General features: G+C 41.0%; 1 protein-coding gene across 1 annotated transcript in view; it reads left to right on the top strand.

Moving 5' to 3' along the window:
- Nucleotides 1-24356, top strand: part of DNAH6 (dynein axonemal heavy chain 6) — a 192235-nt gene that overhangs the window by 51514 nt on the left and 116365 nt on the right. Inside the window, exons 28-39 of the mRNA XM_072115444.1 lie at nucleotides 8897-9052; nucleotides 9219-9380; nucleotides 9941-10078; nucleotides 11265-11432; nucleotides 11514-11662; nucleotides 11752-11859; nucleotides 12273-12828; nucleotides 16590-16712; nucleotides 20430-20612; nucleotides 21644-21787; nucleotides 22063-22284; nucleotides 23230-23377. Coding sequence (XP_071971545.1) covers nucleotides 8897-9052; nucleotides 9219-9380; nucleotides 9941-10078; nucleotides 11265-11432; nucleotides 11514-11662; nucleotides 11752-11859; nucleotides 12273-12828; nucleotides 16590-16712; nucleotides 20430-20612; nucleotides 21644-21787; nucleotides 22063-22284; nucleotides 23230-23377 — 2257 coding nt within the window. The remainder of the gene's footprint in view (nucleotides 1-8896; nucleotides 9053-9218; nucleotides 9381-9940; nucleotides 10079-11264; nucleotides 11433-11513; nucleotides 11663-11751; nucleotides 11860-12272; nucleotides 12829-16589; nucleotides 16713-20429; nucleotides 20613-21643; nucleotides 21788-22062; nucleotides 22285-23229; nucleotides 23378-24356) is intronic.

The following is a 24356-nucleotide window of genomic DNA, read 5'->3' as shown; positions in this document are numbered from 1 at the left end:
CATTGGCACTGTGTGATGACCACACACCGCCTGTGTGTCTGTGCGGAGCTGCGGCTGACAAGAAGAAGGGAGCTGTGCGGCGTGGCAGCACACTGCCTGCTGGTTAGTATCAGTTTTTTTTATTTTTATTGGCAAAGTATCCATTAAACCGGGGAAGGGGGGGGGTTTGAGGGATCTCCATATATTCATATGGGGGCCGGATACTCTTTATAATCGGAAGCTCTGTATATAGTTAGACTTGATGGGGGAATTATATATGGTGGGTGGCTATATGTTGGGCTGTATATAAATTGACTGTGATGGGGCATCTGAATATAATAAAACTGGGTTGGGGGAATTAAAATATGGGGCAAGTGAATAAAACTAGTGGGGACTATATAGGAGACTGTATATAGTAAAACAGAGGCGGGATCTAAATATGGGGGCAACATATTAATTAAACTGCGGGGATACTATATGGGAGGCTGTATATAATTAAACTAGAGGGGGTTGGCTATGTATTGGGGTCAGATACTAATTCAACTGGGGTGGTGGACTATCTGGGAGACTGTTTATAATTAAACTAGGGGCGGCTGTTAATAGGGTGCAGAATATAGCTAAGCTGGGAGGGCTGCATATGTCGGGACAGATTTTATTGAAGAAGAGGGTCTGTATATACTTTTATATATATATAATTGGGGGGGTATATTAAAGTGCTTAAAATAATAATAATAGAGGGGGTGTTGTACATGGTATAATTCCAGTAAAATATTAATATATATGGATGGGTGTTTTATATGAGGGGGAAGCGTATGGTCATTTGTGTTGTGAACATACCATTTAGGAGCACAGTGTTATCCAGGTGACTTTGTACTGTAAGTTACTGTGGTATTTTTAGGGACACCAAGTAGAGATGTGCTGCACAGAGCTGTAAATGCAGCTGTGATACGTCATGGATAGGAAAACCTGTAATAAAGTCCTCCTCCTGATGGAAAAGCTTGTCATCTATAAGGTACTAGATGCCACTAATGACTCTCAGAATCTGTAGTTGTTCATAGAGTGTTAGTGAGCCTGCCTGTGGCTATGTTAACAATTGTTAGTAAAGTTTTCACCATTTACTGAACCAGGTGTGGATAATGTAATGGGTGTAGGCTACTGAAGGAGTGGGGCAGCATTTTAGTTTTCGCCACAGGCAGCAAATATGCTAGAATTGGCCCTCAGCTGGGAGTGGGCAGAGCTGAGGCAGGTACAGAAGAAGATTCATGTCCTGTCCTCCAGCCTCTTCCTGTGGCCCCCTGTCCTCCAGCCACCTCCTGTCCGCCATCCTCCTCCTGTGGCCTCCAGCCTCCTCCTATGGCCCCCTCTCCTCCAGCCTCCTCCTGTGGCCTCTTGTACTTCAGCCTCCTCCTGTGGCCTGCTGTACTCCTGCCTACTCCTGTGGCCTCCTGTCCTCCAGCCCCCTCCTGTGGCCTCCTGTCCTCCAGCCCTTTCCTGTGGTCTCCTGTCCTCCATCCTCCTGTCCCTCAGCCTCCTGTGGCCCCCTGTTCTCCAGCCTCCTCCTGTGGCCTCCTGTCCTCCAGCCACCTCCTGTCTGCCAGCCTCCTCCTGTGGCCTCCGGTCCGCCAGCCTCATCCTGGGCCCCCTGTCCTCCAGCCTTCTCGTATGGGCTCCTTTCCTCCAGCCTCCTCCTGTGGCCTCCTGTCCTCCAGCCTCCTCTCCTCCAGCCTCGTTTTGTGGCACCCTGCCCCCAGCCTCTTCTTGTAGCCTCCTCTCCTCCAGCCTCCTCTCCTGCAGCCTCCTGTCCTCCTGTGTGGCCTCCTCTACCTGTGGCTCCCTGTCCTCAAGCCTGCTCTTATTGTGGCCTTGTGGCCTCCTGTCCTCCAGTATTAAACAAAAAAAAAACTTTCTGCAGTATATGGTAGGAATGACCAGACCATCTAGGGTTAAAGTACCCTAAAGGGTCTAAAAAACTGTAAAAAAAAGTATATAAAAAGTATAAAAAATTAAAAAAAACCCTATAAATTCAAATCACCCCCCTTTACCTAGCAAACAAGGTAGGCATTGCTGCATCTCAAAATACCCAATCTATCAAAGTATAAAAACTGTTATTCCCAGCGGTGAACCCCATAATGGAAAATATGTCCAAATGTCCGAAATGCTCCATTTACACCATTTTATATTGTATAAAAATGTAATAAAAAGTGATCAAAAGGTCGCACAGTCCACAAAATGGTGGCAATGAAAACTTAAGCTCATTTTGCAAAAAATTAAACAGCCCCGTACACTGAAAAATGAAAATGTTACACAAAACGTCACACAAAAAATGATTACGCATGATCTTGAAAAATGATGCTAGACTCCCTTCAAGGAGTTTGCATACTTTACCTGATCAACTTGCATGCAACTCCAAAATAGAGCCTTTCTTTCTATGGGAGATGTTTTGTAACCCTTTGTTTCAATTTAGAGGCAATTATGCCCTGTATGTTCTTTTTTTAAGGCTTTTTAAGACTGAACATTAAATATGTACTGTATATTAAGCATGTTTTCTGGACCAAATGCTGTGTAGAAACTCAGACTCCCTGCATCATAGTCATCTATGATGCTAGGATTTCCTGTTTCCCTAGGGGACTATTGTCTTGCATTATAACAGTCAGTATAATGGACTTTCGATTGTTAGAGATAGTTATGATCCTAAGTGTCTGGATTCATGGTCATGGATGGAATACATGTTGGTGGATGTGGCTTCTTGCTTGTACAGAATTTAGAAATATTCATAAATTTACACATTTTTTAGTTAAACAATATTGCTGATTATAGTTACTAGATTTTGGGAGATAAGTCTTTGATCCAGGAGGGTTTATTCTGATCCGTTTTTTTTTACTCTAAGATATGAAAAATTGACTGGTGGGATTGAACTATGCGGATGTTTGGCATAATCTATATTTCAAGGTTTAACAAAATGATCAACACTCATAAAGCTGTTATAAGAAACAGAAACAAAACTGATGTCAGAAATACCCCACATAATCAATTAATCACTATGGGGGATATTTATCATACGCTGGCGCTTGTGCGCCAGCGTATGATAGCCCCGCCGCTGCAAATTCGCAGCCCGATACATGAAGAGGCTTCCGCCTCTTGATGTATCGGGCTGCCAGCAGCGCAGAGTTTATCCTACGGCAGGCAGGGCCTGGTGTAGAAAAAAACGCAGCCGCCGACTTTTCACATATGAAAAGTCGCCTACAGCAGCGAGTGCGCAGGCGCGGGGACAGTAACACCCCGCGCCGGCCCACTCCCGTCTGGCCGCGCCCTCCGCTCGGCCGGCCGCGCCCCCCCCTTCACGCCCCTTCACGCCCCACTGGCGTGAAGGTGGCGGATTGGGGAAAATAATCGCAAAAGCTAGCAATAAGCTAGCATTTGCGATTATTTCAGGGCCTCTGCGCCACTGGCGGTGCGCAGAGGTCCTGATAAATATCCCCCTATGTCTGGAGCAGGCTGCTAACTTTATCCTAAAACTTTATATTTGCTTTTAATCACATGTCTAAAGCAAATTGCAATGTATATAAAATTGGTATGTGGAATCAATATTGATTAAATAACGGTGATAAATTATACAGATCCTCATGCACACTAGACAATAAAGCTTCTTCTAAGCTTTAGATTATATGAAACCAACATATGCCATGGAACCCCTCTATTCATCTGGAAGATATCTAATTACAGCGGCAAACAAGGGTACCATACAGCACCACACACAGGTTCCATACAGTACCATACATCACCACACACAGGTACCATAGAGCACTACACACAGGTACCATACAGAAGCACACACAGGTACCATACAGTACCACACACAGGTACCATACAGCACCACACACAGGTACCATACACAGGGCCGGTTCTAGACAAAGTGGGGCCCTGGGCAAAACTAAAAGTGTGGCCCCAAAATAAAACTATTTTATGACCAGTCACAGTCAGTAAGGGGCTCCTTTAGTATGGTAAAACAAACTGTAATATGGTAGAATTTTATAGGAGATAGATAAATGATAGGGAGATTTATGGGCAGCATGGTGGCTCCGTGATAAGCACTACAGCCTTGCAGCGCTGGTCAACATCTGCAAGGATTTTGTATGTTCTCTCTGTGTCTGCATGTGTTTCCTCCGGGTCCTCCGGTTTCCTCCCACACTCCAAAAAATTACTGGTAGGTTGATTAGACTGTGAGGCCCATTGGGGAGAGGGACCAATATTTTCTGAAAGTAGACACCTGCCCCATTTTCAAAATTGCATCAAAGATTTTATAGACATAGGCACCTTCATGCAATTTTGATTCAAAATGAATCATTTTATTAAAAATACTTAAAATTTGACGTTGATGGCAAAAAATTTGATCCAAACAGAAAATGTTTACCTTCACATCTCCTAAATGTAATACATGGACATGTGTAGAGTTCACAAATGTCCCAAATTGATATGTTCACATAAATAAATCCACATAATATGACTAACACTGAAATAACTAAATATCTGCTTTTCAGCTAGACATTTTTAGACAGTCACAACCTGCAAAATATATGAATAAAACAGAATAAAAAGTAAAGGCGCCATAAAACCTATAGAATTTTGAAGGCAGACAACCAGGCGATGCATTTGGCAATTAACATTCAAAATTTCATCTAAAATATGTACAAATCCAGATACTTATATAAAGAAAATCTACTTTCCTAAAACAGTAAGATGTGAGGAGATCATACAGACCCCACATGTGAATATTCACCAAAATATGCAGCAAATGGAACTGCAGAAAATTCACACAGATGTATCACTGTCTGTTCCTTAGACAATGGTAACCCAAATAAATAACTATATATCCATAAACCTCTCTAATGAGCTAATAAAAGTAACTTTTAGATGTGCGCCATTGTATTAGCTGCACAATAAGAGAACCCTCCGCGCTTCATAAGAATGAGAGTGAGAACGTCATAACATGGGTGTAAATAATGGAGAATGATGGGAAATAAAAATTTTATTCCAGGACATGTGTGTGTTTTTGGTGTTACATATAACTTTATGGAAATGTTCTGGTCGCGGTGTAGTCACATTAGGTGAAGAGGATTGAATGTTCATCGTATCAGTCAATTTTCCCAACAAAAAAAAACTATCACAAAATAAAAGGGAATAAGAGAGAAAGGGCCACTTTTATCACTTTGTGCGCCTAAGTGTAGTAGTTGCGCCTAAAATCTGGTGCACTGTTTTCCAGAATTATCACAAGCTACAACCATCTGTGATAAGGTAATTTCCTGCCTCTTATTAATCACTTTACTTTAACACAGTTTAGGCGCAATTTTGGCGCAGTTAAGGCGCAATGTTAGATTCAGGCACTTACATGTGATCCTGCTACAAGCTCCTCTCTGCTTCTCCCACATCCCAGCATGAAGATAACACTCACAGCAGCACCGTGTGACACCCAGCATCCAGTGATCTCCTCATCAGTGGCTTCTCCTGGAGGATCCCCCAGTGCTGGTCTCCTGCTGCACCCCTGTAATTTTGCACAGTACCCCCCTCAGACACACTGGTGATACTGTGCAGAAGTACATGGGGGACACTTGTCTGTAGTATCTGCAACATTCTGCAAAGTTCTCTTCTCTCTTGCTCTGAGCTCAGGATTCTGCAGAATGTTTTGTAAATAGAAGGTGATGAACTGTAAATAGAGTCTACAGCTCCTGTCTGCAAAGTATCTCATGTCTGTATGATCTGTACTAGTGTCTGGCTGAGCTTTGCTGCTAGAAATGAGCTGTTCTGCAAAGGGGCTCAGTGCTTTCTTCTCAGATAACGCCACCTTCGGGCTGTAGTGTTTTAGCGCCCATTTTTGCGCCTAAATGAAAAGTCGCAAGTGATGAATATCATTAGTCGCAGCAAAACATCTGGATTGCTAGGATAAATGAGGGAAAGCTGGTTATTTTTGCTGCGCAGCTAGTTTGGCATTTAGTCGCAAAAATGGCACAAAAACGGTGCGCCTGAATGAAAAGGCGCAAAAACAACAGAAAAAAACGATTGATACATGTGGCCCATAGTGTGTTCTTAGATAATTCTGCATAGAGAAGGGTTAAAAAAATGAATATTAATTGATATTATCCCTTCTCAAAATGTAGTAACATATAAAGTGAATATTTCCATTATCTGTGAGGAGCAGCAGCTCCTGTGTGCAGCAAATTCTCCCTGCAGCCTGATGGCTAAGAATCTGGAGGGAGCTACAATTCAGGGAGCTGTATCTTTGACTCTGTGAAACATAGAACCTCACTTCTTTTTTCCTATGAAAGAAGAGAGTCTCCTCTTTTAAATGAATCTAAACTTGTGTTTCTAAAATGTAGGAAAAAGATAATAACTGTTAAACTGCCGTTGGGAGTGATTTTTATATATAAAAATGGCACCTGATATTCTCACTTTAAACCTGAATATCTTTGGATCCATAGCACCTAGAAACAAAATTCAAGATTCATTTGAAAGAAGAGATCCCCCCCCCTTTCGCCCTGGGCAATTTCCACCTTTGCCTACCCTTAGCGCCGGCCCTGACCATACAGTACCACACACAGGTACCATACAGCACTACACACAGGTACCATACAGCACCACACACAGGTACCATACAGCACCACACACAGGTACCATACAGCACTACACGCAGGTACCATACAGCACCACACACAGGTTCCATACAGTACCATACAGCACCACACACAGGTACCATACAGTACCACACACAGGTACCATACAGCACTACACACAGGTACCATACAGCACCACACACAGGTTCCATACAGTACCATACAGCACCACACACAGGTACCATACAGTACCATACAGTACCACACACAGGTACCATACAGCACTACACACAGGTACCATACAGCACCACAAACAGGTACCATACAGCACCACACACAGGTTCCATACAGCACTACACACAGGTAGCATACAGCACCACACACAGGTACCATACAGCACCACACACAGGTTCCATACAGTACCATACAGCATTACACACAGGTACCATACAGTACCACACACAGGTACCATACAGCACTACACACAGGTACCATACAGCACCACACACAGGTTCCATACAGTACCATACAGCACCACACAGTACCACACACAGGTACCATACAGCACTACACACAGGTACCATACAGCACCACAAACAGGTACCATACAGCACCACACACAGGTTCCATACAGTACCACACACAGATAGCATACAGCACCACACATAGGTACCATACAGCAGCACACACAGCTACCATACAGCAGCACACACAGCTACCATACAGCAGCACACACAAGTACCATAGAGCACTACACACAGGTACCATACAGAAGCAACCACATGTACCATACAGCACCACACACAGGTACCATACAGCACCACACACAGGTACCATACAGCACCACACACAGGTACCATACAGCAGCACACACAAGTACCATAGAGCACTACACACATGTACCATACAGCACTACACACAGGTACCATACAGCACCACACACAGGTACCATACAGCACTACACACAGGTACCATACAGCACCACACACAGGTACCATACAGTACCATACATCACCACACACAGGTACCATAGAGCACTACACACAGGTACCATACAGAAGCACACACAGGTACCATACAGCACCACACACAGGTACCATACAGCACCACACACAGGTACCATACAGCACCACACACAGGTACCATACAGCACCACACACAAGTACCATACAGCACCACACACATGTACCATACAGCACCACACACAGATACCATACAGCACTACACACAGGTACCATACAGCACCACACACAAGTACCATACAGCACCACACACAGGTACCATACAGCACCACACACAGGTACCATACAGCACTACACACAGGTACCATGCAGCAGCACACACAAGTACCATACAGCACCACACACAGGTACCATACAGCACTACACACAGGTACCATACAGCAGCACACACAAGTACCATAGAGCACTACACACAGGTACCATACAGCAGCACACACAAGTACCATACAGCACCACACACAGCTACCATACAGCAGCACATACAGGTACCATACAGCAGCACACACAGGTACCATACAGCAGCACACACAGCTACCATACAGCAGCACACACAGGTACCATACAGCACTACACACAGGTACCATACAGCACTATACACAGGTACCATACAGCACCACACACAGGTACCATACAGCACCACACACAGGTACCATACAGCAGCACACACAGGTACCATACAGCACCACACACAAGTACCATAGAGCACTACACACAGGTACCATACAGCACCACACACAGGTACCATACAGCACCACACACAAGTTCCATACAGTACCATACAGCACCACACACAGGTACCATACAGTACCACACACAGGTACCATACAGAAGCAACCACATGTACCATACAGCACCACACACAGGTACCATACAGCACCACACACAGGTACCATACAGCACCACGCACAGGTACCATACAGCACTACACACAGGTACCATACAGTAGCACACACAGGTACCATACAGCACCACACACAGGTACCATACAGCAGAACACAGGTACCATACAGCAGAACACAGGTACCATACAGCAGAACACAGGATGCTTTTGGCATTATAGCATAGAACCTTAGGGATTCTGAGCATCCACATAGTCTCAATATTGTGGGGCCTAAGAAAAAGCCAACCAATACTGTAATAATTCAAACACTCACATTAATCAGAGTTATGGTTGACCTGCTTTTTTAAAGAATCACTGATGGTCTAATATATATTTGTTAAAATGTAAACATTTTAAATCAAAAATTGTAAATGTAAATAAATAGAAATGTTTAAATTTTCTTCATTTAGGTTAACAGCATTGACAGTTTTGAGTGGCAGAGACAACTACGCTATTACTGGGACCTAGATTTTGACAACTGTGTGGCCCGGATGGCTCTGTCGCAGTACACATATGCTTACGAGTATCTTGGTGCTTGTCCTCGACTGGTCATTACTCCTCTAACTGTAAGACTATTTCCTTTTTGTTAAGGGCTGTCACATATAGAGATGCAAAAAAAGATGCAATTTACATATTTAGATTGTGCTATCAGCATGTAATTTATTTGCATTATATTCATTCATTTCATTATAACATGTTGAATATTTATATAAATTTTTTATTTTCCCTAAGGATCGATGTTATTTGTGTCTCATGGGTGCTCTACAACTAGATCTTGGTGGAGCTCCTGCTGGGCCTGCCGGCACTGGGAAAACTGAGACCACAAAAGACCTTGCTAAAGCTCTAGCTATACAGTGTGTTGTATTCAACTGTTCTGACGGGTTAGACTACAAGGTATGTTAACGTGATTCAGTTAGCATGTGTTCAGCCAAGTATTATATGGCACCCCTTGAAATTAGGGGTTATCTGTACAGTATAATGCATGCACATAAGAAACCAACAGAGCAAGAGATGTTATTGATAGCACCCCCAGCTAATTGATGACTATTATGAATGAGATAAATACTGGTCCATGGTCATGTGTTGTCACACAGGTGCTTATCTACAGGAAGTAGACAATGAAACTTCCTGTTGGATAACAGCAGGTAACCGCAAGCAGAGATCTAGAATAAAGCGCAAGGAATTGATTCAGAAAGTATATTGGAAAATCTAATAACTTTTCATTACAAAAACAATGTCAATTATTTGCTGTAATGTGCTTAAAATCGACAACCCTTTTAAGTTCTCAGTGCTAAATTTTTGAAGAAGAATAAGCAGTAATTTTCACTGGAAAACCACCAGTATTACAACCTGCTATCACAGTGCATAATGACAAAATTTTCAACTCTGATCTAACTGTCTTGTAAATGTTTCCAAGGCACTTGTTCTTTATATTTCTTGCTGTATTTCTGCAGATGATGGGTCGATTCTTCAGTGGTTTAGCTCAGTCTGGAGCCTGGTGTTGTTTCGACGAATTTAACCGAATTGACATTGAAGTGCTTTCTGTCATTGCCCAGCAACTCATTACAATAAGGAATGCCAAAGCTGCAAAGGTAGAACTGATATCCTCTAATCTAAATATTACCATTCATTCTTTATGGTAGGGGAACATTTTTACTTTTTACTGTATTGTACAGCCTATTTACAGTACATTTGACCATACAGTCTACAATACATAATTCTACCATATTCCATAGGTTTAGGTCTAAATGCTAAAGCAAATATTTATGGGATGAATGGATCTGTTGCAGACCAAGAATTGTACCATGCTCAATGTAACTAGAAACAATGCCACATTGTAGCCATATGTTTGCTGTCATCATCACTTACGTTTTAGAACTTGACCATATAGGGATTATGTATAAACTTTGTAAACCCACAATGTGAGTAAATTTAAGAATGTTTGAAAATAATATAAATATAAAATCAGTGGGGACCTGATTACTGGCACCTTCTCCATCAGTTGATTGGAGAAACCTCAAATTACTTTCAAGCTGGTAACAAAATTTTGCCCCTTTATCTTTTTTTACCTTGTATCAACCATTTCAATATTTGTTAAAGGGGTATTCCGGGAATATGAGCGTCTGATACTAAAACCCATAATGCTATAAATAAATGAATGTAACAAAACTCAATGTCATTAGTTACAAAATAGTTTGATTTTATGATTCACAAAATTTTATGGCCTCTCTAAAGTATGCCGAGTTCTCACCAAGATGGCTGCCACTGGAAACTACAAGTCCCAAGATCCTTTAGTTCTCAGTAACTCCTCCCTCCTATTATGCTCTGCTCCCAGTGATGATCTAACAGGTTTTCTTGCTCTGTTACCATAGTAATGATGTGTAACTGCCGGCCATACTGGATGCACTGCAACCAACAGACTTCAGCCAAACATAGTGGTGATCACATGACCTGCCCAGGCAGGTGCAGAACATGTGGTGCAGACATGTGACCAGCGGCCACCTTCTGTCCTGTGTCCACTCAGCAACGGACAGCACGGAGGAAATTAACGGACTGATTAAAGGGCCTGTAGCATTTTAATTCTTCATTTCAGTGTATGTCAACAGCATTTTTTCTGCTAAGGGGTGCAACATTTTAAATAACAGCTAATTACATATAAGCTTATATTTTACAGATTCATTTGTATGTGAATTATGCTGATTCCTGGAATACCCCTTTAAGAATAGTAAATTATTTCACCCTTTTGATGTCTACTTTTTTATGTATCTTCCTCCGTAGCTCTCCAGATTTATGTTTGAAGGCAGAGAGATTAAGCTGGTTATGACATGTGCTGCATTCATTACAATGAACCCAGGCTATGCGGGAAGGACTGAGCTGCCTGACAACCTGAAGGCACTTTTCAGACCTTTCTCAATGATGGTACCAAATTATGCTTTGATCGCTGAGGTAGGTTTGCAGATTAGAAACATCATATCAATAAATAGTTATCTGTCCACTGTAAAATCTTGTTTTGTGTTTTTTTTAAAGGTCATTCTCTATTCTGAAGGTTTTGAGTCCAGCAAAGTTTTGGCACGTAAGATGACTCAAATGTATAAACTTTGCAGTGAGCAATTATCACAACAAGATCACTATGATTTTGGGATGAGAGCGGTGAAATCTGTCTTGGTCATGGCAGGGTAAGAGGCTCCTGTGCATTGTAATTTACTATGTTATACTTTCTATTATAAACCAGTCCTGTAAAATCCGGAAAACCTCTCTTTTTAAGATCACTGAAAAGAGAAAATCCAGACTTAAATGAAGATGTGGTTCTGATTCGTGCTTTACGGGACTCCAACCTTCCAAAGTTCTTAACTGATGATGCTGAATTGTTTAGGTATGTTAATAAGAAGAGCCATACAACATTCCTTTCCAAATGCTCACATATAATCAAGTCACAAGTTTGTAGAGCTTTATATTTAAACCTAATTAAATAAGAGAAACCTAGAAAAAACAAAAAACTAAAATATCCCAGATAAAATATGGCCTTGTTCATCCCATGCAAACAATATGCTTTCATTCTTCTGTGTGCTATACAATATGAATGGTGGATTAGTTTAATGGGGACAGGAATATCTTCTTATGACACAGGAGCTGTAACAAAAATACCCTGAAACTCTCCAAGCTCACATCCCACATTGAAGACAGTACAAGAAGGCTGGACAATTTTGAATCACTTGTAATCTTTTTACCTTATCATACAATATGATACAATATAAATAATTTATTATGTGTTTATGTGTTTTTCAGTGGAATTATTTCTGACCTTTTCCCTGGAGTTGTCATCCCTGAGCATGACTATGGTACATTACAATCTACCATAATAACTGTAATGCTAGCACGGGGTCTGCAGCCTGTGTCCAGCATGGTACACAAAGTCATTCAGTTCTTTGAGACCATGATCGTAAGACATGGAGTCATGTTAGTGGGACCTACAGGAGGAGGAAAGACAACGGTTTACCAGATCCTGGCAGATGCACTGACAGCCTTGTATGAAGCGGGCGAGACACATCATTTCTACCAGCCTGTTAAAACATATGTACTCAATCCAAAGTCCATCACAATGGGAGAACTGTATGGCGAAGTGAACAATCTAACCTTGGAATGGAAGGATGGTTTAATGGCACTGAGTGTTCGAGCAGCTGTAAATGACACATCAAAGGACCACAAGTGGATTATCTGTGATGGCCCTGTTGATGCTTTGTGGATAGAAAACATGAATACTGTTTTGGATGATAATAAGATGCTTTGCTTGGCAAATAGTGAGAGGATCAAATTTACACCCCAGATCCATATGGTGTTTGAGGTAATTCAATATTATGTAAAATTTTCTTTATATTTTCCACAACGTAATAATTTCCCTTAAAAGGAACCTGTCACCATGGACCTCATTTTCACTAAAGACAGGTTAAAGAAGCCCATTACAGCTGTATTGCAAATATGCCTTTCTGCTTTCTATATGCATTTGCATTACAATATACCTTCCACCCTGACAGAATCCTCTGTGCAGTCCCAGGGGATGGGCTCTTGTTTGGAGGCATTTCAAAAAACAAGATGTGATTTGTCTATGCTGCAGACCCCTCAGCCCCCAGCCCCCACCATTGTGTTCCTGTACAGGTCCTCCCTCTCCCGCTGACCAGGCTGTGAGCTCTGTGAAGGTGCAGGAGGGAGGAGCTGTACAGGAGCACAAAGCTGAAGGCCAAGAGCTGATGAGTCCATAGCACAGAATAGTCCTGTTGTTTTTTTAAATGCATCCAAACCAAAGCCCAACTCCTAGGACTACACAGAGAATTCTCTCAGGGCACAATGTAAGTAATAACATACAATTATGTTGTAATGCAAATGATTAAAGAAGGCAGATTTACAATGCAACTGAAATGGGATTCTGTAACCTGTCTTTAGTGAAAATGAGCTTCCCTTTAATGGTTTAACTCTACTGTCTACTGCACATCTGTCAAACATGTGGCCCTCCTTTAAAATATTTGGAGTGTAGCTCCCTTAAAAGAAAAAAAAAAGATAGGCAGATTGCCCAGGAGTCACCTCTAGCCACCAACAACACACTATAGGGGAAATATATCACCATGTTGTCTGGTTTCTCAGAAACGTAGAGCAGAAAACCAGACAGTGGGGGAGATGTATTTCTGCTGCCTCTTTTCAAAGTTTCCTGCTTTAAGCACACTTATGTGTTCTTATGTATCTCGGTGTTAGATACATAAGGACATGTGTTTTTTTTTTGGTGGTGTACATTTTTTGTGACTTTTTAGGCACATGGAAGTAAGCACGGTTAGTTGTACTCAGATTTGGGTCTAAAAAGTTTCTCGTATTTGTCTAAAAATAGGGGGTGAAGAAGGCACAAATCAAACATCTCTCTTGCAAAGATGCATTACAAATACTGCAATAGACAAACACATGGGCTAACCTCTTTAACCTCTTAACACTCTGGCGTAGCGGCAAAAAAAATGGGCAAAAACTCCCTGGAAAATGAAAAAAAAAATGTGCAAGAAAACAAGTCAAAACAAGTTATGTGTCCCCTGTGATAAATCCTCCATGTCTTCCTGTAAAAGTCCAGGGGTCTTGGCTTCAGTGGAGATATAATTATAACGGCTAAAAGGTGACAACATTGCTTTGTGATACTTCTCATCTGAAACTTGTTTGAGCCTGAGCCAGCAAGATAGCTGCAATCTATTGAAAGCTGAAAATTCTCATAACTGAAAAGCATAATGGTAACCAATATTGGGCCTAACATTACACTCTGTGGTTTTAAAAATGAAAAGGATGTGCATCTAACTCAAGCTGACTGGAGTAACATTAGTTTTGGTACCGTAGTTACATAGTAATCAGTGGCGGGCTAAGTGTCCCATGTGCCCCGGGCTGTTCACACAACTAGGGCTCCCCACCAGCATCCAAACCAACATGTGTCCGGATGTGAGGACTTAAGCACTACTCTATATGCTTAATCTTGTACTGTTTATAAAAGTAATTTAATGATGAACTGCAATCATGCTCTTATAACCCATCTATTAAGAAAAGTCGAACATTCCCGGACTGCATGAAACCCTTCACCCCGACTGCCGTCCAGACCAGATCTTCTAGACAGAGTCGGAGATGTGGTTGCTACCCCTGGTTGCCTGGCCTCTGTGCATCCTGCAGCTAAACTCCCCCTCATACTCTAAATACTCACGTATAACATACATTTACACCCCCCCCCCCAAAAAAAAAAAAATGGGAAAAGTTATTGACTGGAGCACAACCCCTAGGGTAGGAAATGTAGCTGCTACTCATTAATGAAATGTCCTTCACCAGAGCCCCCCTTTACTGAAATGTCCACAGCAGAGCCCGCCTTTACTGAAATGTTCATAGCAGAGCCTGCCTTTACTCAAATGTCCACAGTAGAGTCCCCATTTACTGAAATGTCCACTGGCAGGGCCCTGATTTCTGAAATGTCCATAGCAAAGTCCCCCTTTACTGAAATGTCCACATGCTCCCTACTTCATTACTGTTATGTCCACAGTCGGGCTCTCTTCAAAACAAATTTAAAAAAGCTATGCTCACCTTCTGGCTTTTTCTCCCCAGTCCTGCAGCTTCGTCTTCTCCTCGCCCCGCGGTTCCATCTTTTCCTTCTTCTGGCCTGAGCGCATCACTATGACGCAGTGGTGGGTGTCGGTGCAGCGTGACGTCATAGTGATGTACCCAGGCTGGAAGACAGAAGACGGGGCCAAGGAGAAGAAGCCAGAAGATGATCATATACGGCCCGGGTGTTTAGATCTGGTACGTGGGCCATATGTTTTTTATAGCCCTTTTAACATTATGGTGTGGTTATCATTAATTTGTTAAGATAAATCACTAGAGCTACAAGAACTCACATTGTAGCCCTTGCATAGATGATGCAGTTACAGATAGATGATGGACCTTTTCTCCTCTCCTCTAATAACTCAGTATGCTCCAATACTATATTTGAAGATGTTCGCAAGATGTTCCTTCTAATGCCACTTCCTTACCAAAATGCATAGAAAGTTTTAATACAAAGAAAAATAAGTTCCTAGTGATATAAACACTAAAAGTGTCTCCTAGCTAAGCGATGGCGTCACTAAACTGAGCAGCTTGGATCTAAATAGCTCAAAAATGAAGTTAACATAGAGCTTTCTAGCATCTGTTATATAATCTTTAAAGGACACCTGTCATCAGGTCTCTGTCACTATTTCTGTCAACTCTACCTGTTGGAGCAGCTCACAAGGATTCCATCCCATCCTTTATCTAGTCAAGTTATACATTACTTATTCTAAAATCATATTTTCTTTATTATGTAAATGAGGCTGGTCACATGGTTAAAGGCAGTGATGTCACCCCTGTTAACCCTCCCCTCTCCTCCCCCTGCTTATGTCTGTGTGTAATGTATAGTAAAGCATTGCTAGTGTCTTTGCTTTATCTGCTGACATGCTCTCTCCTCCTATACACATGTGAGAGACAGACATCAACTACACAAGTACCTGGCATGTTCTGCTATAAGATGGCTGCCTGGAGCTGTTGCATCTCTCCTATACACACACAGGCTGCAGGGGGTGTGACCGCCAGTACCAGGAAGCACATGGAGGAGCCATTTCACCATTATCCATCACACCATTATACAGGCTGTCAATCATGTGTATAGGAGTATCTCATACACACAGGCTGCAGGCGGCGCCAGCACCAGGGAGCACATGGAGGAGCCATTACACCATTATAAATCACATCATTATACAGGCTGTCAGTCAAGCACTGGGGGTGTGGCTGTGCCTCCCACTCGTGAATAAGCTGGACAGCTTGAATATGCTAATGACTTATTGGACATCTCTAAGGACATTTGCATACAGCTGCAGGACCTTATTGCTTAAGTTTACAGGCATGTAGAGGGACAATGAAGGGATAGAGACAATGCTTTCTAATGGCAGTTTATGAAAATATATTTAGTTTAGGGGGTTAATTTGACTGACGGTACATGGAATAGCATAGCCATACCAATAAAAAACTCTAGTCTTTTAATGAAGTAATAATCAATTTATCTTGCTAAGCATATTCTTTATGTTATAGGTCCAAGATTTAAAAGTGGCGTCTCCTGCTACTGTAAGCCGATGTGGAATGGTTTATATTGATCCTGAGGAGCTGAAGTGGATGCCCTTTGTACAAACCTGGATAGCAGGACTTCCACCTAAAGTATGTGCCCCATAAGCATTTATGTAAACGTGAGAACAAGTCAAAGTTTAAAGTTAGTTGATAAAATATTAACTGTTTGTTCCCTTTTATCCATATTGTAATGTTACAGCAGTATTGATAAGGCTATAAAGTAATTTTTATATGCAGCTCACATTTTTCAGCTATATCTGTAACTGCTTGTATTTCAAGTTCATGGATCCACCAGTCTGATGGGATCGGAAAGATGAGATTCACATCTTTAATATGACACCAAAAATGAGTCTAAAGTGACACTTCCCCTGCAGCCTCTAAACTTGTCTAATTTCCGGCAATATATTATAATTCTTTGCTCATTTGCAAATTACTTTGGAGGATATTTTATTAATAGGTAAAAGAAAAGAATGACATTTCACATTTCATACGCAGTCTAAGGAACTATTCTTTTAAAGAACACCTGTCATCAGGTCTCTGTAACTAATTCTGTCACCACAAACTGTGGTATACACATGTGTGAGACACAGACATCAGCTACACAAGTACCAGACATGTTCTGCTATATACATGTGTGAGACACAGAAAACAGCTACACAAGTACCTGACATGTTCTTCTATACACATGTGGGAGACTTAGACATCAGCTACACAAGTACCTGACATGTTCTGCTATACACATGTGGGAGACCCAGACATCAGCTACACAACTACCAGACATGTTCTGCTATACACATGTATGAGACACAGACATCAGCTACACAAGTACCTGACATGTTCTACTATACACATGTGTGAGACACAGACATCAGCTACACAAGTACCTGACATGTTCTGCTATACACACGTGAGAGACACAGACATCAGCTACACAAGTACCTGGCATGTTCTGCTATACACATGTGTGAGATACAGACATCAGCTACACATGTACCTGACATGTTCTGCTATACACATGTGAGAGATACAGACATAAGCTACACAAGTACCTGACATGTTCTGCTATACACATGTGAGAGACACAGACATCAGCTACACAAGTACCTGCCATGTTCTGCTATACACATGTGTGAGACACAGACATCAGCTACACAAGTACCTGACATGTTCTGCTATACACATGTGAGAGACACAGACATCAGCAACACAAATACCTGACATGTTCTGCTATACACTTGTGTGAGACACAGACATCAGCTACACAAGTACCTGACATGTTCTGCTATACACTTGTGTGAGACACAGACATCGGCTACACAAGTACCTGACATGTTCTACTATACACATGTGAGAGACACAGACATCAGATACACAAGTACCTGACATGTTCTGCTATACACACGTGAGAGACACAGACATCAGCTACACAAGTACCTGGCATGTTCTGCTATACACATGTGTGAGATACAGACATCAGCTACACATGTACCTGACATGTTCTGCTATACACATGTGAGAGATACAGACATCAGCTACACAAGTACCTGACATGTTCTGCTATACACATGTGAGAGACACAGACATCAGCTACACAAGTACCTGCCATGTTCTGCTATACACATGTGTGAGACACAGACATCAGCTACACAACTACCAGACATGTTCTGCTATACACATGTATGAGACACAGACATCAGCTACACAAGTACCTGACATGTTCTACTATACACATGTGTGAGACACAGACATCAGCTACACAAGTACCTGACATGTTCTGCTATACACACGTGAGAGACACAGACATCAGCTACACAAGTACCTGGCATGTTCTGCTATACACATGTGTGAGATACAGACATCAGCTACACATGTACCTGACATGTTCTGCTATACACATGTGAGAGACACAGACATCAGCTACACAAGTACCTGACATGTTCTGCTATACACATGTGTGAGACACAGACATCAGCTACACAAGTACCTGCCATGTTCTGCTATACACATGTGTGAGACGCAGACATCAGCTACACAAGTACCTGACATGTTCTGCTATACACATGTGAGAGACACAGACATCAGCAACACAAATACCTGACATGTTCTGCTATACACTTGTGTGAGACACAGACATCAGCTACACAAGTACCTGACATGTTCTGCTATACACTTGTGTGAGACACAGACATCGGCTACACAAGTACCTGACATGTTCTACTATACACATGTGAGAGACACAGACATCAGATACACAAGTACCTGACATGTTCTGCTATACACACGTGAGAGACACAGACATCAGCTACACAAGTACCTGGCATGTTCTGCTATACACATGTGTGAGATACAGACATCAGCTACACATGTACCTGACATGTTCTGCTATACACATGTGAGAGATACAGACATCAGCTACACAAGTACCTGACATGTTCTGCTATACACATGTGAGAGACACAGACATCAGCTACACAAGTACCTGCCATGTTCTGCTATACACATGTGTGAGACACAGACATCAGCTACACAACTACCAGACATGTTCTGCTATACACATGTATGAGACACAGACATCAGCTACACAAGTACCTGACATGTTCTACTATACACATGTGTGAGACACAGACATCAGCTACACAAGTACCTGACATGTTCTGCTATACACACGTGAGAGACACAGACATCAGCTACACAAGTACCTGGCATGTTCTGCTATACACATGTGTGAGATACAGACATCAGCTACACATGTACCTGACATGTTCTGCTATACACATGTGAGAGACACAGACATCAGCTACACAAGTACCTGACATGTTCTGCTATACACATGTGTGAGACACAGACATCAGCTACACAAGTACCTGCCATGTTCTGCTATACACATGTGTGAGACGCAGACATCAGCTACACAAGTACCTGACATGTTCTGCTATACACATGTGAGAGACACAGACATCAGCAACACAAATACCTGACATGTTCTGCTATACACTTGTGTGAGACACAGACATCAGCTACACAAGTACCTGACATGTTCTGCTATACACTTGTGTGAGACACAGACATCGGCTACACAAGTACCTGACATGTTCTACTATACACATGTGAGAGACACAGACATCAGATACACAAGTACCTGACATGTTCTGCTACACACATGTGTGAGACACAGACATCAGCTACACAAGTACCTGACGTGTTCTGCTATACACATGTGAGAGACCCAGACATCAGCAACACTTTGATTATTTGATTACACACAGGTGGATTATATTAATCACCATCAGTCATTTAGGACAACTTTCAGTTTTTTAGATGCAGTACATGAAAAACTGAACTTGTGACCGCACCCTCACTGAACTTCCGGAGTAAGTTTGCTGCACTGAAAGTAAAGGGGACGAATAATACACCACAATTTTCAGTTTATTATCTTTTACAAAAGTTTATATTATCCAATGAATTTGGTTCCACTTCACAATGATGTCCCACTTGTTGTTAATTCTTCACCAAAAAATTACAATTTTATATCTTTATGTTTGAAGCCTGAAATGTGACAAAAGGTAGAAAAGTTCAAGGGGACCAAATACTTTTTCAAGCCACTGTAAATCCATTGTGTTCATGTATAAGTTTTATTAGGGTATAACTTGCTGGCCTCCATATAACCATTGGGAAAATAGGGGTAACACAGAGGTTGTCCTGAGAGGTTGTCTTTCTGCTTTTACCTGGATTTTCCTGCCAGCCATTGTAGACATATATTTCCCAATGCCTGTCCTCATTTTTTATTTATGTTTTTCTTACTTGCAGCTGTCTGATGAAATGAAGCAGTATATTTTGGATTTGTTTGAGCGCTATGTTGAAGATGGCCTCAAATTTGTCACCAGAAAATGCACTCAAGCTATCTCTCAAGTGGATATGAGTAAAGTAACAACACTTTGCTGTCTGCTTGAATCACTGCTGCTTGGAAAAGGAGGTCCTGACTTAAAAATGGTACATATGCTAATGGCTAATGCCTCCTTGAATATTATATAAGATACAAAAGTGTGATTACCGTTGTGTATTTAATGGATAGATATTCAGTATTCTTTTAATCTTAAGTTAATTTTTAGCGAAACAGGTTTTTTTTTTCCAATTTGTGTAGTTTATTTTATTATATGTTGCTTATAGGAATTATCAAAATTTGTTTTTACTAAATTGGGACATTTATGACCTAAGAATGTCCCAGTTTTGGTCAAAATTCTGAAAGAAAAGTTTTTGTGCTTATATAAGTGAAATTTGACTCTAAAAATGTGTGGCAGTTATGCAATTTGAATGGAGTTTGTAAGTTGTTAAGGAGATTTGGTAAATACAAATAGTGCAGGAAATGAACAAATGTGTTGGTCTTTAGGGCCAGTGTAGAGTAGACCTTTAGCTGTGCCAGAATGATCATTGTACTTGATGCTGGATGATTAATCTGGTGCAGTATAAGACTGGTGAGCTGCACCTCAATATTGAATTTTCTAGCACATGGGCTATTTTCTGTCTGGTCACGCTCCCTTATATAACCAGATCCCTTTTACGGAGGAGTTGGAATACAGCCTACAATGGTCTAAGACCTTTAATAAATGTGGCAAATGGCAAATTTAAGTGCAAATTACTCTAGTGTTTTGCTGTAGATAGAGTGATACATCTCTATCAATGTAACAATGTCTTTGTTACAATAGTACAGCAGACAAAAGCACAGCTTTCATTCTTCAAAGCACTAGGGAATTTACCATGGCTTGTACTGGTGTAAAAGCCATAAAAATATTTCAATTCCTGGTGCAGGGCCTTGTGATCCATCTATGATTCTCCCTGCTGGTGCTGGGTCTGGCATAGAATTATTCCAGGCAAGTGGCTGTGCACTAGATATACTTAGGCCAGAGTCTCTTAGTATATCTGGCATGAAACTTTATAACCCAAATTATTTGACAATTTGTAATATCTGCGTAATGCTTTTAGCATATTCTTTATCATTATTACTTTTATTATGATTTTTACAGGAGCAGTCAAAACTAAATAGTATTGTTTGCCAGACTTTTGTCTTTTGCTATGTCTGGTCTGTTGGTGGTAATCTGACAGAAAATCATTGGGATGCTTTTGATACCTTTGTCAGACATCAGTTTGAAGATAACCCTGAAGCCAAGGTAAGAGTTGGAGGATGATCCCTTTAGTCATATGTATAGAACTGAATGTAGGCAAGTTGAATTTTATAGATTTCCATGTTAACGTATGTATTCCAAATAGGCCACTAGGTGTCACTATTTCTCAATCTACAGATAAAATCATTCCCTGAATTGAAGCAAGGCATATTCCTGTGTCAAAAGTGCAGAAAACTATAATAATTTATATATTTATAGGAGAAATATATTTTTCTGTTTGTTGAGCAGGCATATTTTCGTTTGTCTTTGTTGTCCTCTAGCTCCCAACCTCTGGTGACCTATGGAGTGTCTATATGGATTATGACACAAAGCGCCTGGATCCGTGGGAGAGAATTATACCTTCCTTTAAGTATAATAGCAGTGTGCCATTTTTTGAAATGCTGGTTCCGACAACTGATACAGTGCGCTATGGATACCTCATGGAAAAGCTCCTAGCTGTAAAACATTCTGTGCTGTTTACTGGCATCACAGGTGTTGGCAAGGTGGGTGCATATACTGTTCAAGATAATTTGTTAATACTGTTAGAAATGGAAAAAAGGTATAACATTATATCAATATCATATCCCATTACTAAAGATCCACTGCAGAGGCTACCAGCTGTGGAAATGTCCGCACAACTGAGGTAGTGTGAAACTACCATTTCCTTGCAACTGATAAATTTGGCAAATGCAATATCCCTGCTGCTAAAATAAGCAATGGCGGATAACACAAAGCAATAGTTTTAGTCCTTAGGCCTGTGCAAGGGCACATGATTGTCTTGTCTCTGTATTAATATAGTGTTTTATGTAAATCCATATGGTAAATTATCATTCTAACTTACCACAATGTAGTCATGTTCACAGTATTGGGTCATGATTGTTTATTAGTATTTGTAAACCAAAACTAGAGATGGTCTATTAGCATTATGAACTTTTAGGACTACTATGTCAAAGACATCATTAGGACACAGGATTTCTTCATCTGTCAAAATGACAATGTGTAGCCCAATGGACCCCATTATAGTCAATACGATCTTATGGGATGTCTATCATTTTACAAATCCAGCAGTCCACTATCTTCATTGTTGTGCTTTTTTAATGGGACAGCCCAATGGAAATAAGAACCATAGATGTGAACCAGACCCTACTGCTACACCATTTTTCTATGTATGTTTTGCTATTCTGATTTATCAGAAAATCTAAAACCTGTGGCTGTAGGTAACTGCATGGACCAACATGTAACTCCAGGGGACATTTGAGACTATAAACAGTCTTATTTCATGTTTGTTAGTAAATTGAGCTTAAATTAGGTTCACATTAAAGAAGCTTCAAAAGCTGTGGACAAAATATTTACATGGTAAATGTCCCATATGACTTTTTCATAAGACAATAAGTGATTCCCCTGGATTAAAATCATTTACTGTATATAAATCTCTTGTACCTATTCAGTCTGTAGTAGCTCGAGGATTGCTAAACAGAATACAAGAAGAAGCGGGCTATGTTTCTGTGTATATAAACTTTTCAGCACAGACATCCTCAGCACGAACACAAGAAATAATAGAGTCAAAATTGGAAAAGAAGCGAAAAACCATTCTGGGTATGTAAGCTTTAGCTTTTTTGCGACCAACAAAATATATGGAATTTTTGACAACCCTAAATAATAAATAAATTATACATCTAGAAATATATTTCTTTGAACACTCTATAGTACTAATACATTTTCTACATGTGTAAATGCCCACTAGCAGTTCACCACTTCATGCAGTTTTCCATCCATAATGGTTTGTTATAAAAACCTAATTTATTTCCTATCCAAGCAGAACTTGAGACACATAACACATAATAATAAGGTTGGATTTACAAGGTTTTATTTAAAGCGTAACCATAATTTGAGATATTTTTTATTGTGTGTGTGTGTGGGGGGAGGGGGGGGATGGTCACAAAGAGAAACCTGAGCCTCCTTAGGAGGTGGATGAGACAGTACACAGAAAGGTGTCCTCCACTGGTGGGAGGAAAGGTTCATATACAATCTGGACAACTCCTATACCATCCAGATACGCTGGTATGGAGGAAACATAGATAACACTCTAATAATCTCCCAGGGATCCGCACTGTATATAGAACCTTTTGTATCATACATGAACGAGAATGACTGTGAATTATAGTTCACATATACAGTTTAGAAACATCAAATTACATTTTTCGACTTACTTCCGACTTGCCAGTAGAAACTGCTCTGTCCAGCAACAATACGCAACATCCCAGCTGGAGAGTTATTTCTGGCACATCGGAGTTGCAGTGATTGCACCATCCTTGAGGTAGAAATTTAAAGGGGTATTCCCATCTGGGCATTCACATTTAATTAAACTCATTTGCCATATGTAAACATTTCTACAATTGGATGTTATTAAAAAAAATATTCCTGTGTGAAGATAATTTCTCATAAATGTCACCATGTTGTCCCTTAGAAACGAGATAGCTTCTTTGGATACGACCACCTCAGTGGTGGCCAGACATGCACTAATGAGCCCTGTCTGACTACCTGGATTCAGCGTTCATTCAGCGCACAGGATTCA

The sequence above is a fragment of the Engystomops pustulosus genome, chromosome 1 (assembly GCF_040894005.1).
Source record: "Engystomops pustulosus chromosome 1, aEngPut4.maternal, whole genome shotgun sequence".
Taxonomy (NCBI): domain Eukaryota; kingdom Metazoa; phylum Chordata; class Amphibia; order Anura; family Leptodactylidae; genus Engystomops; species Engystomops pustulosus.
The sequence above is the reverse complement of the archived record's forward strand: the minus strand, read 5'-3'. Positions and strand labels throughout refer to the sequence as shown.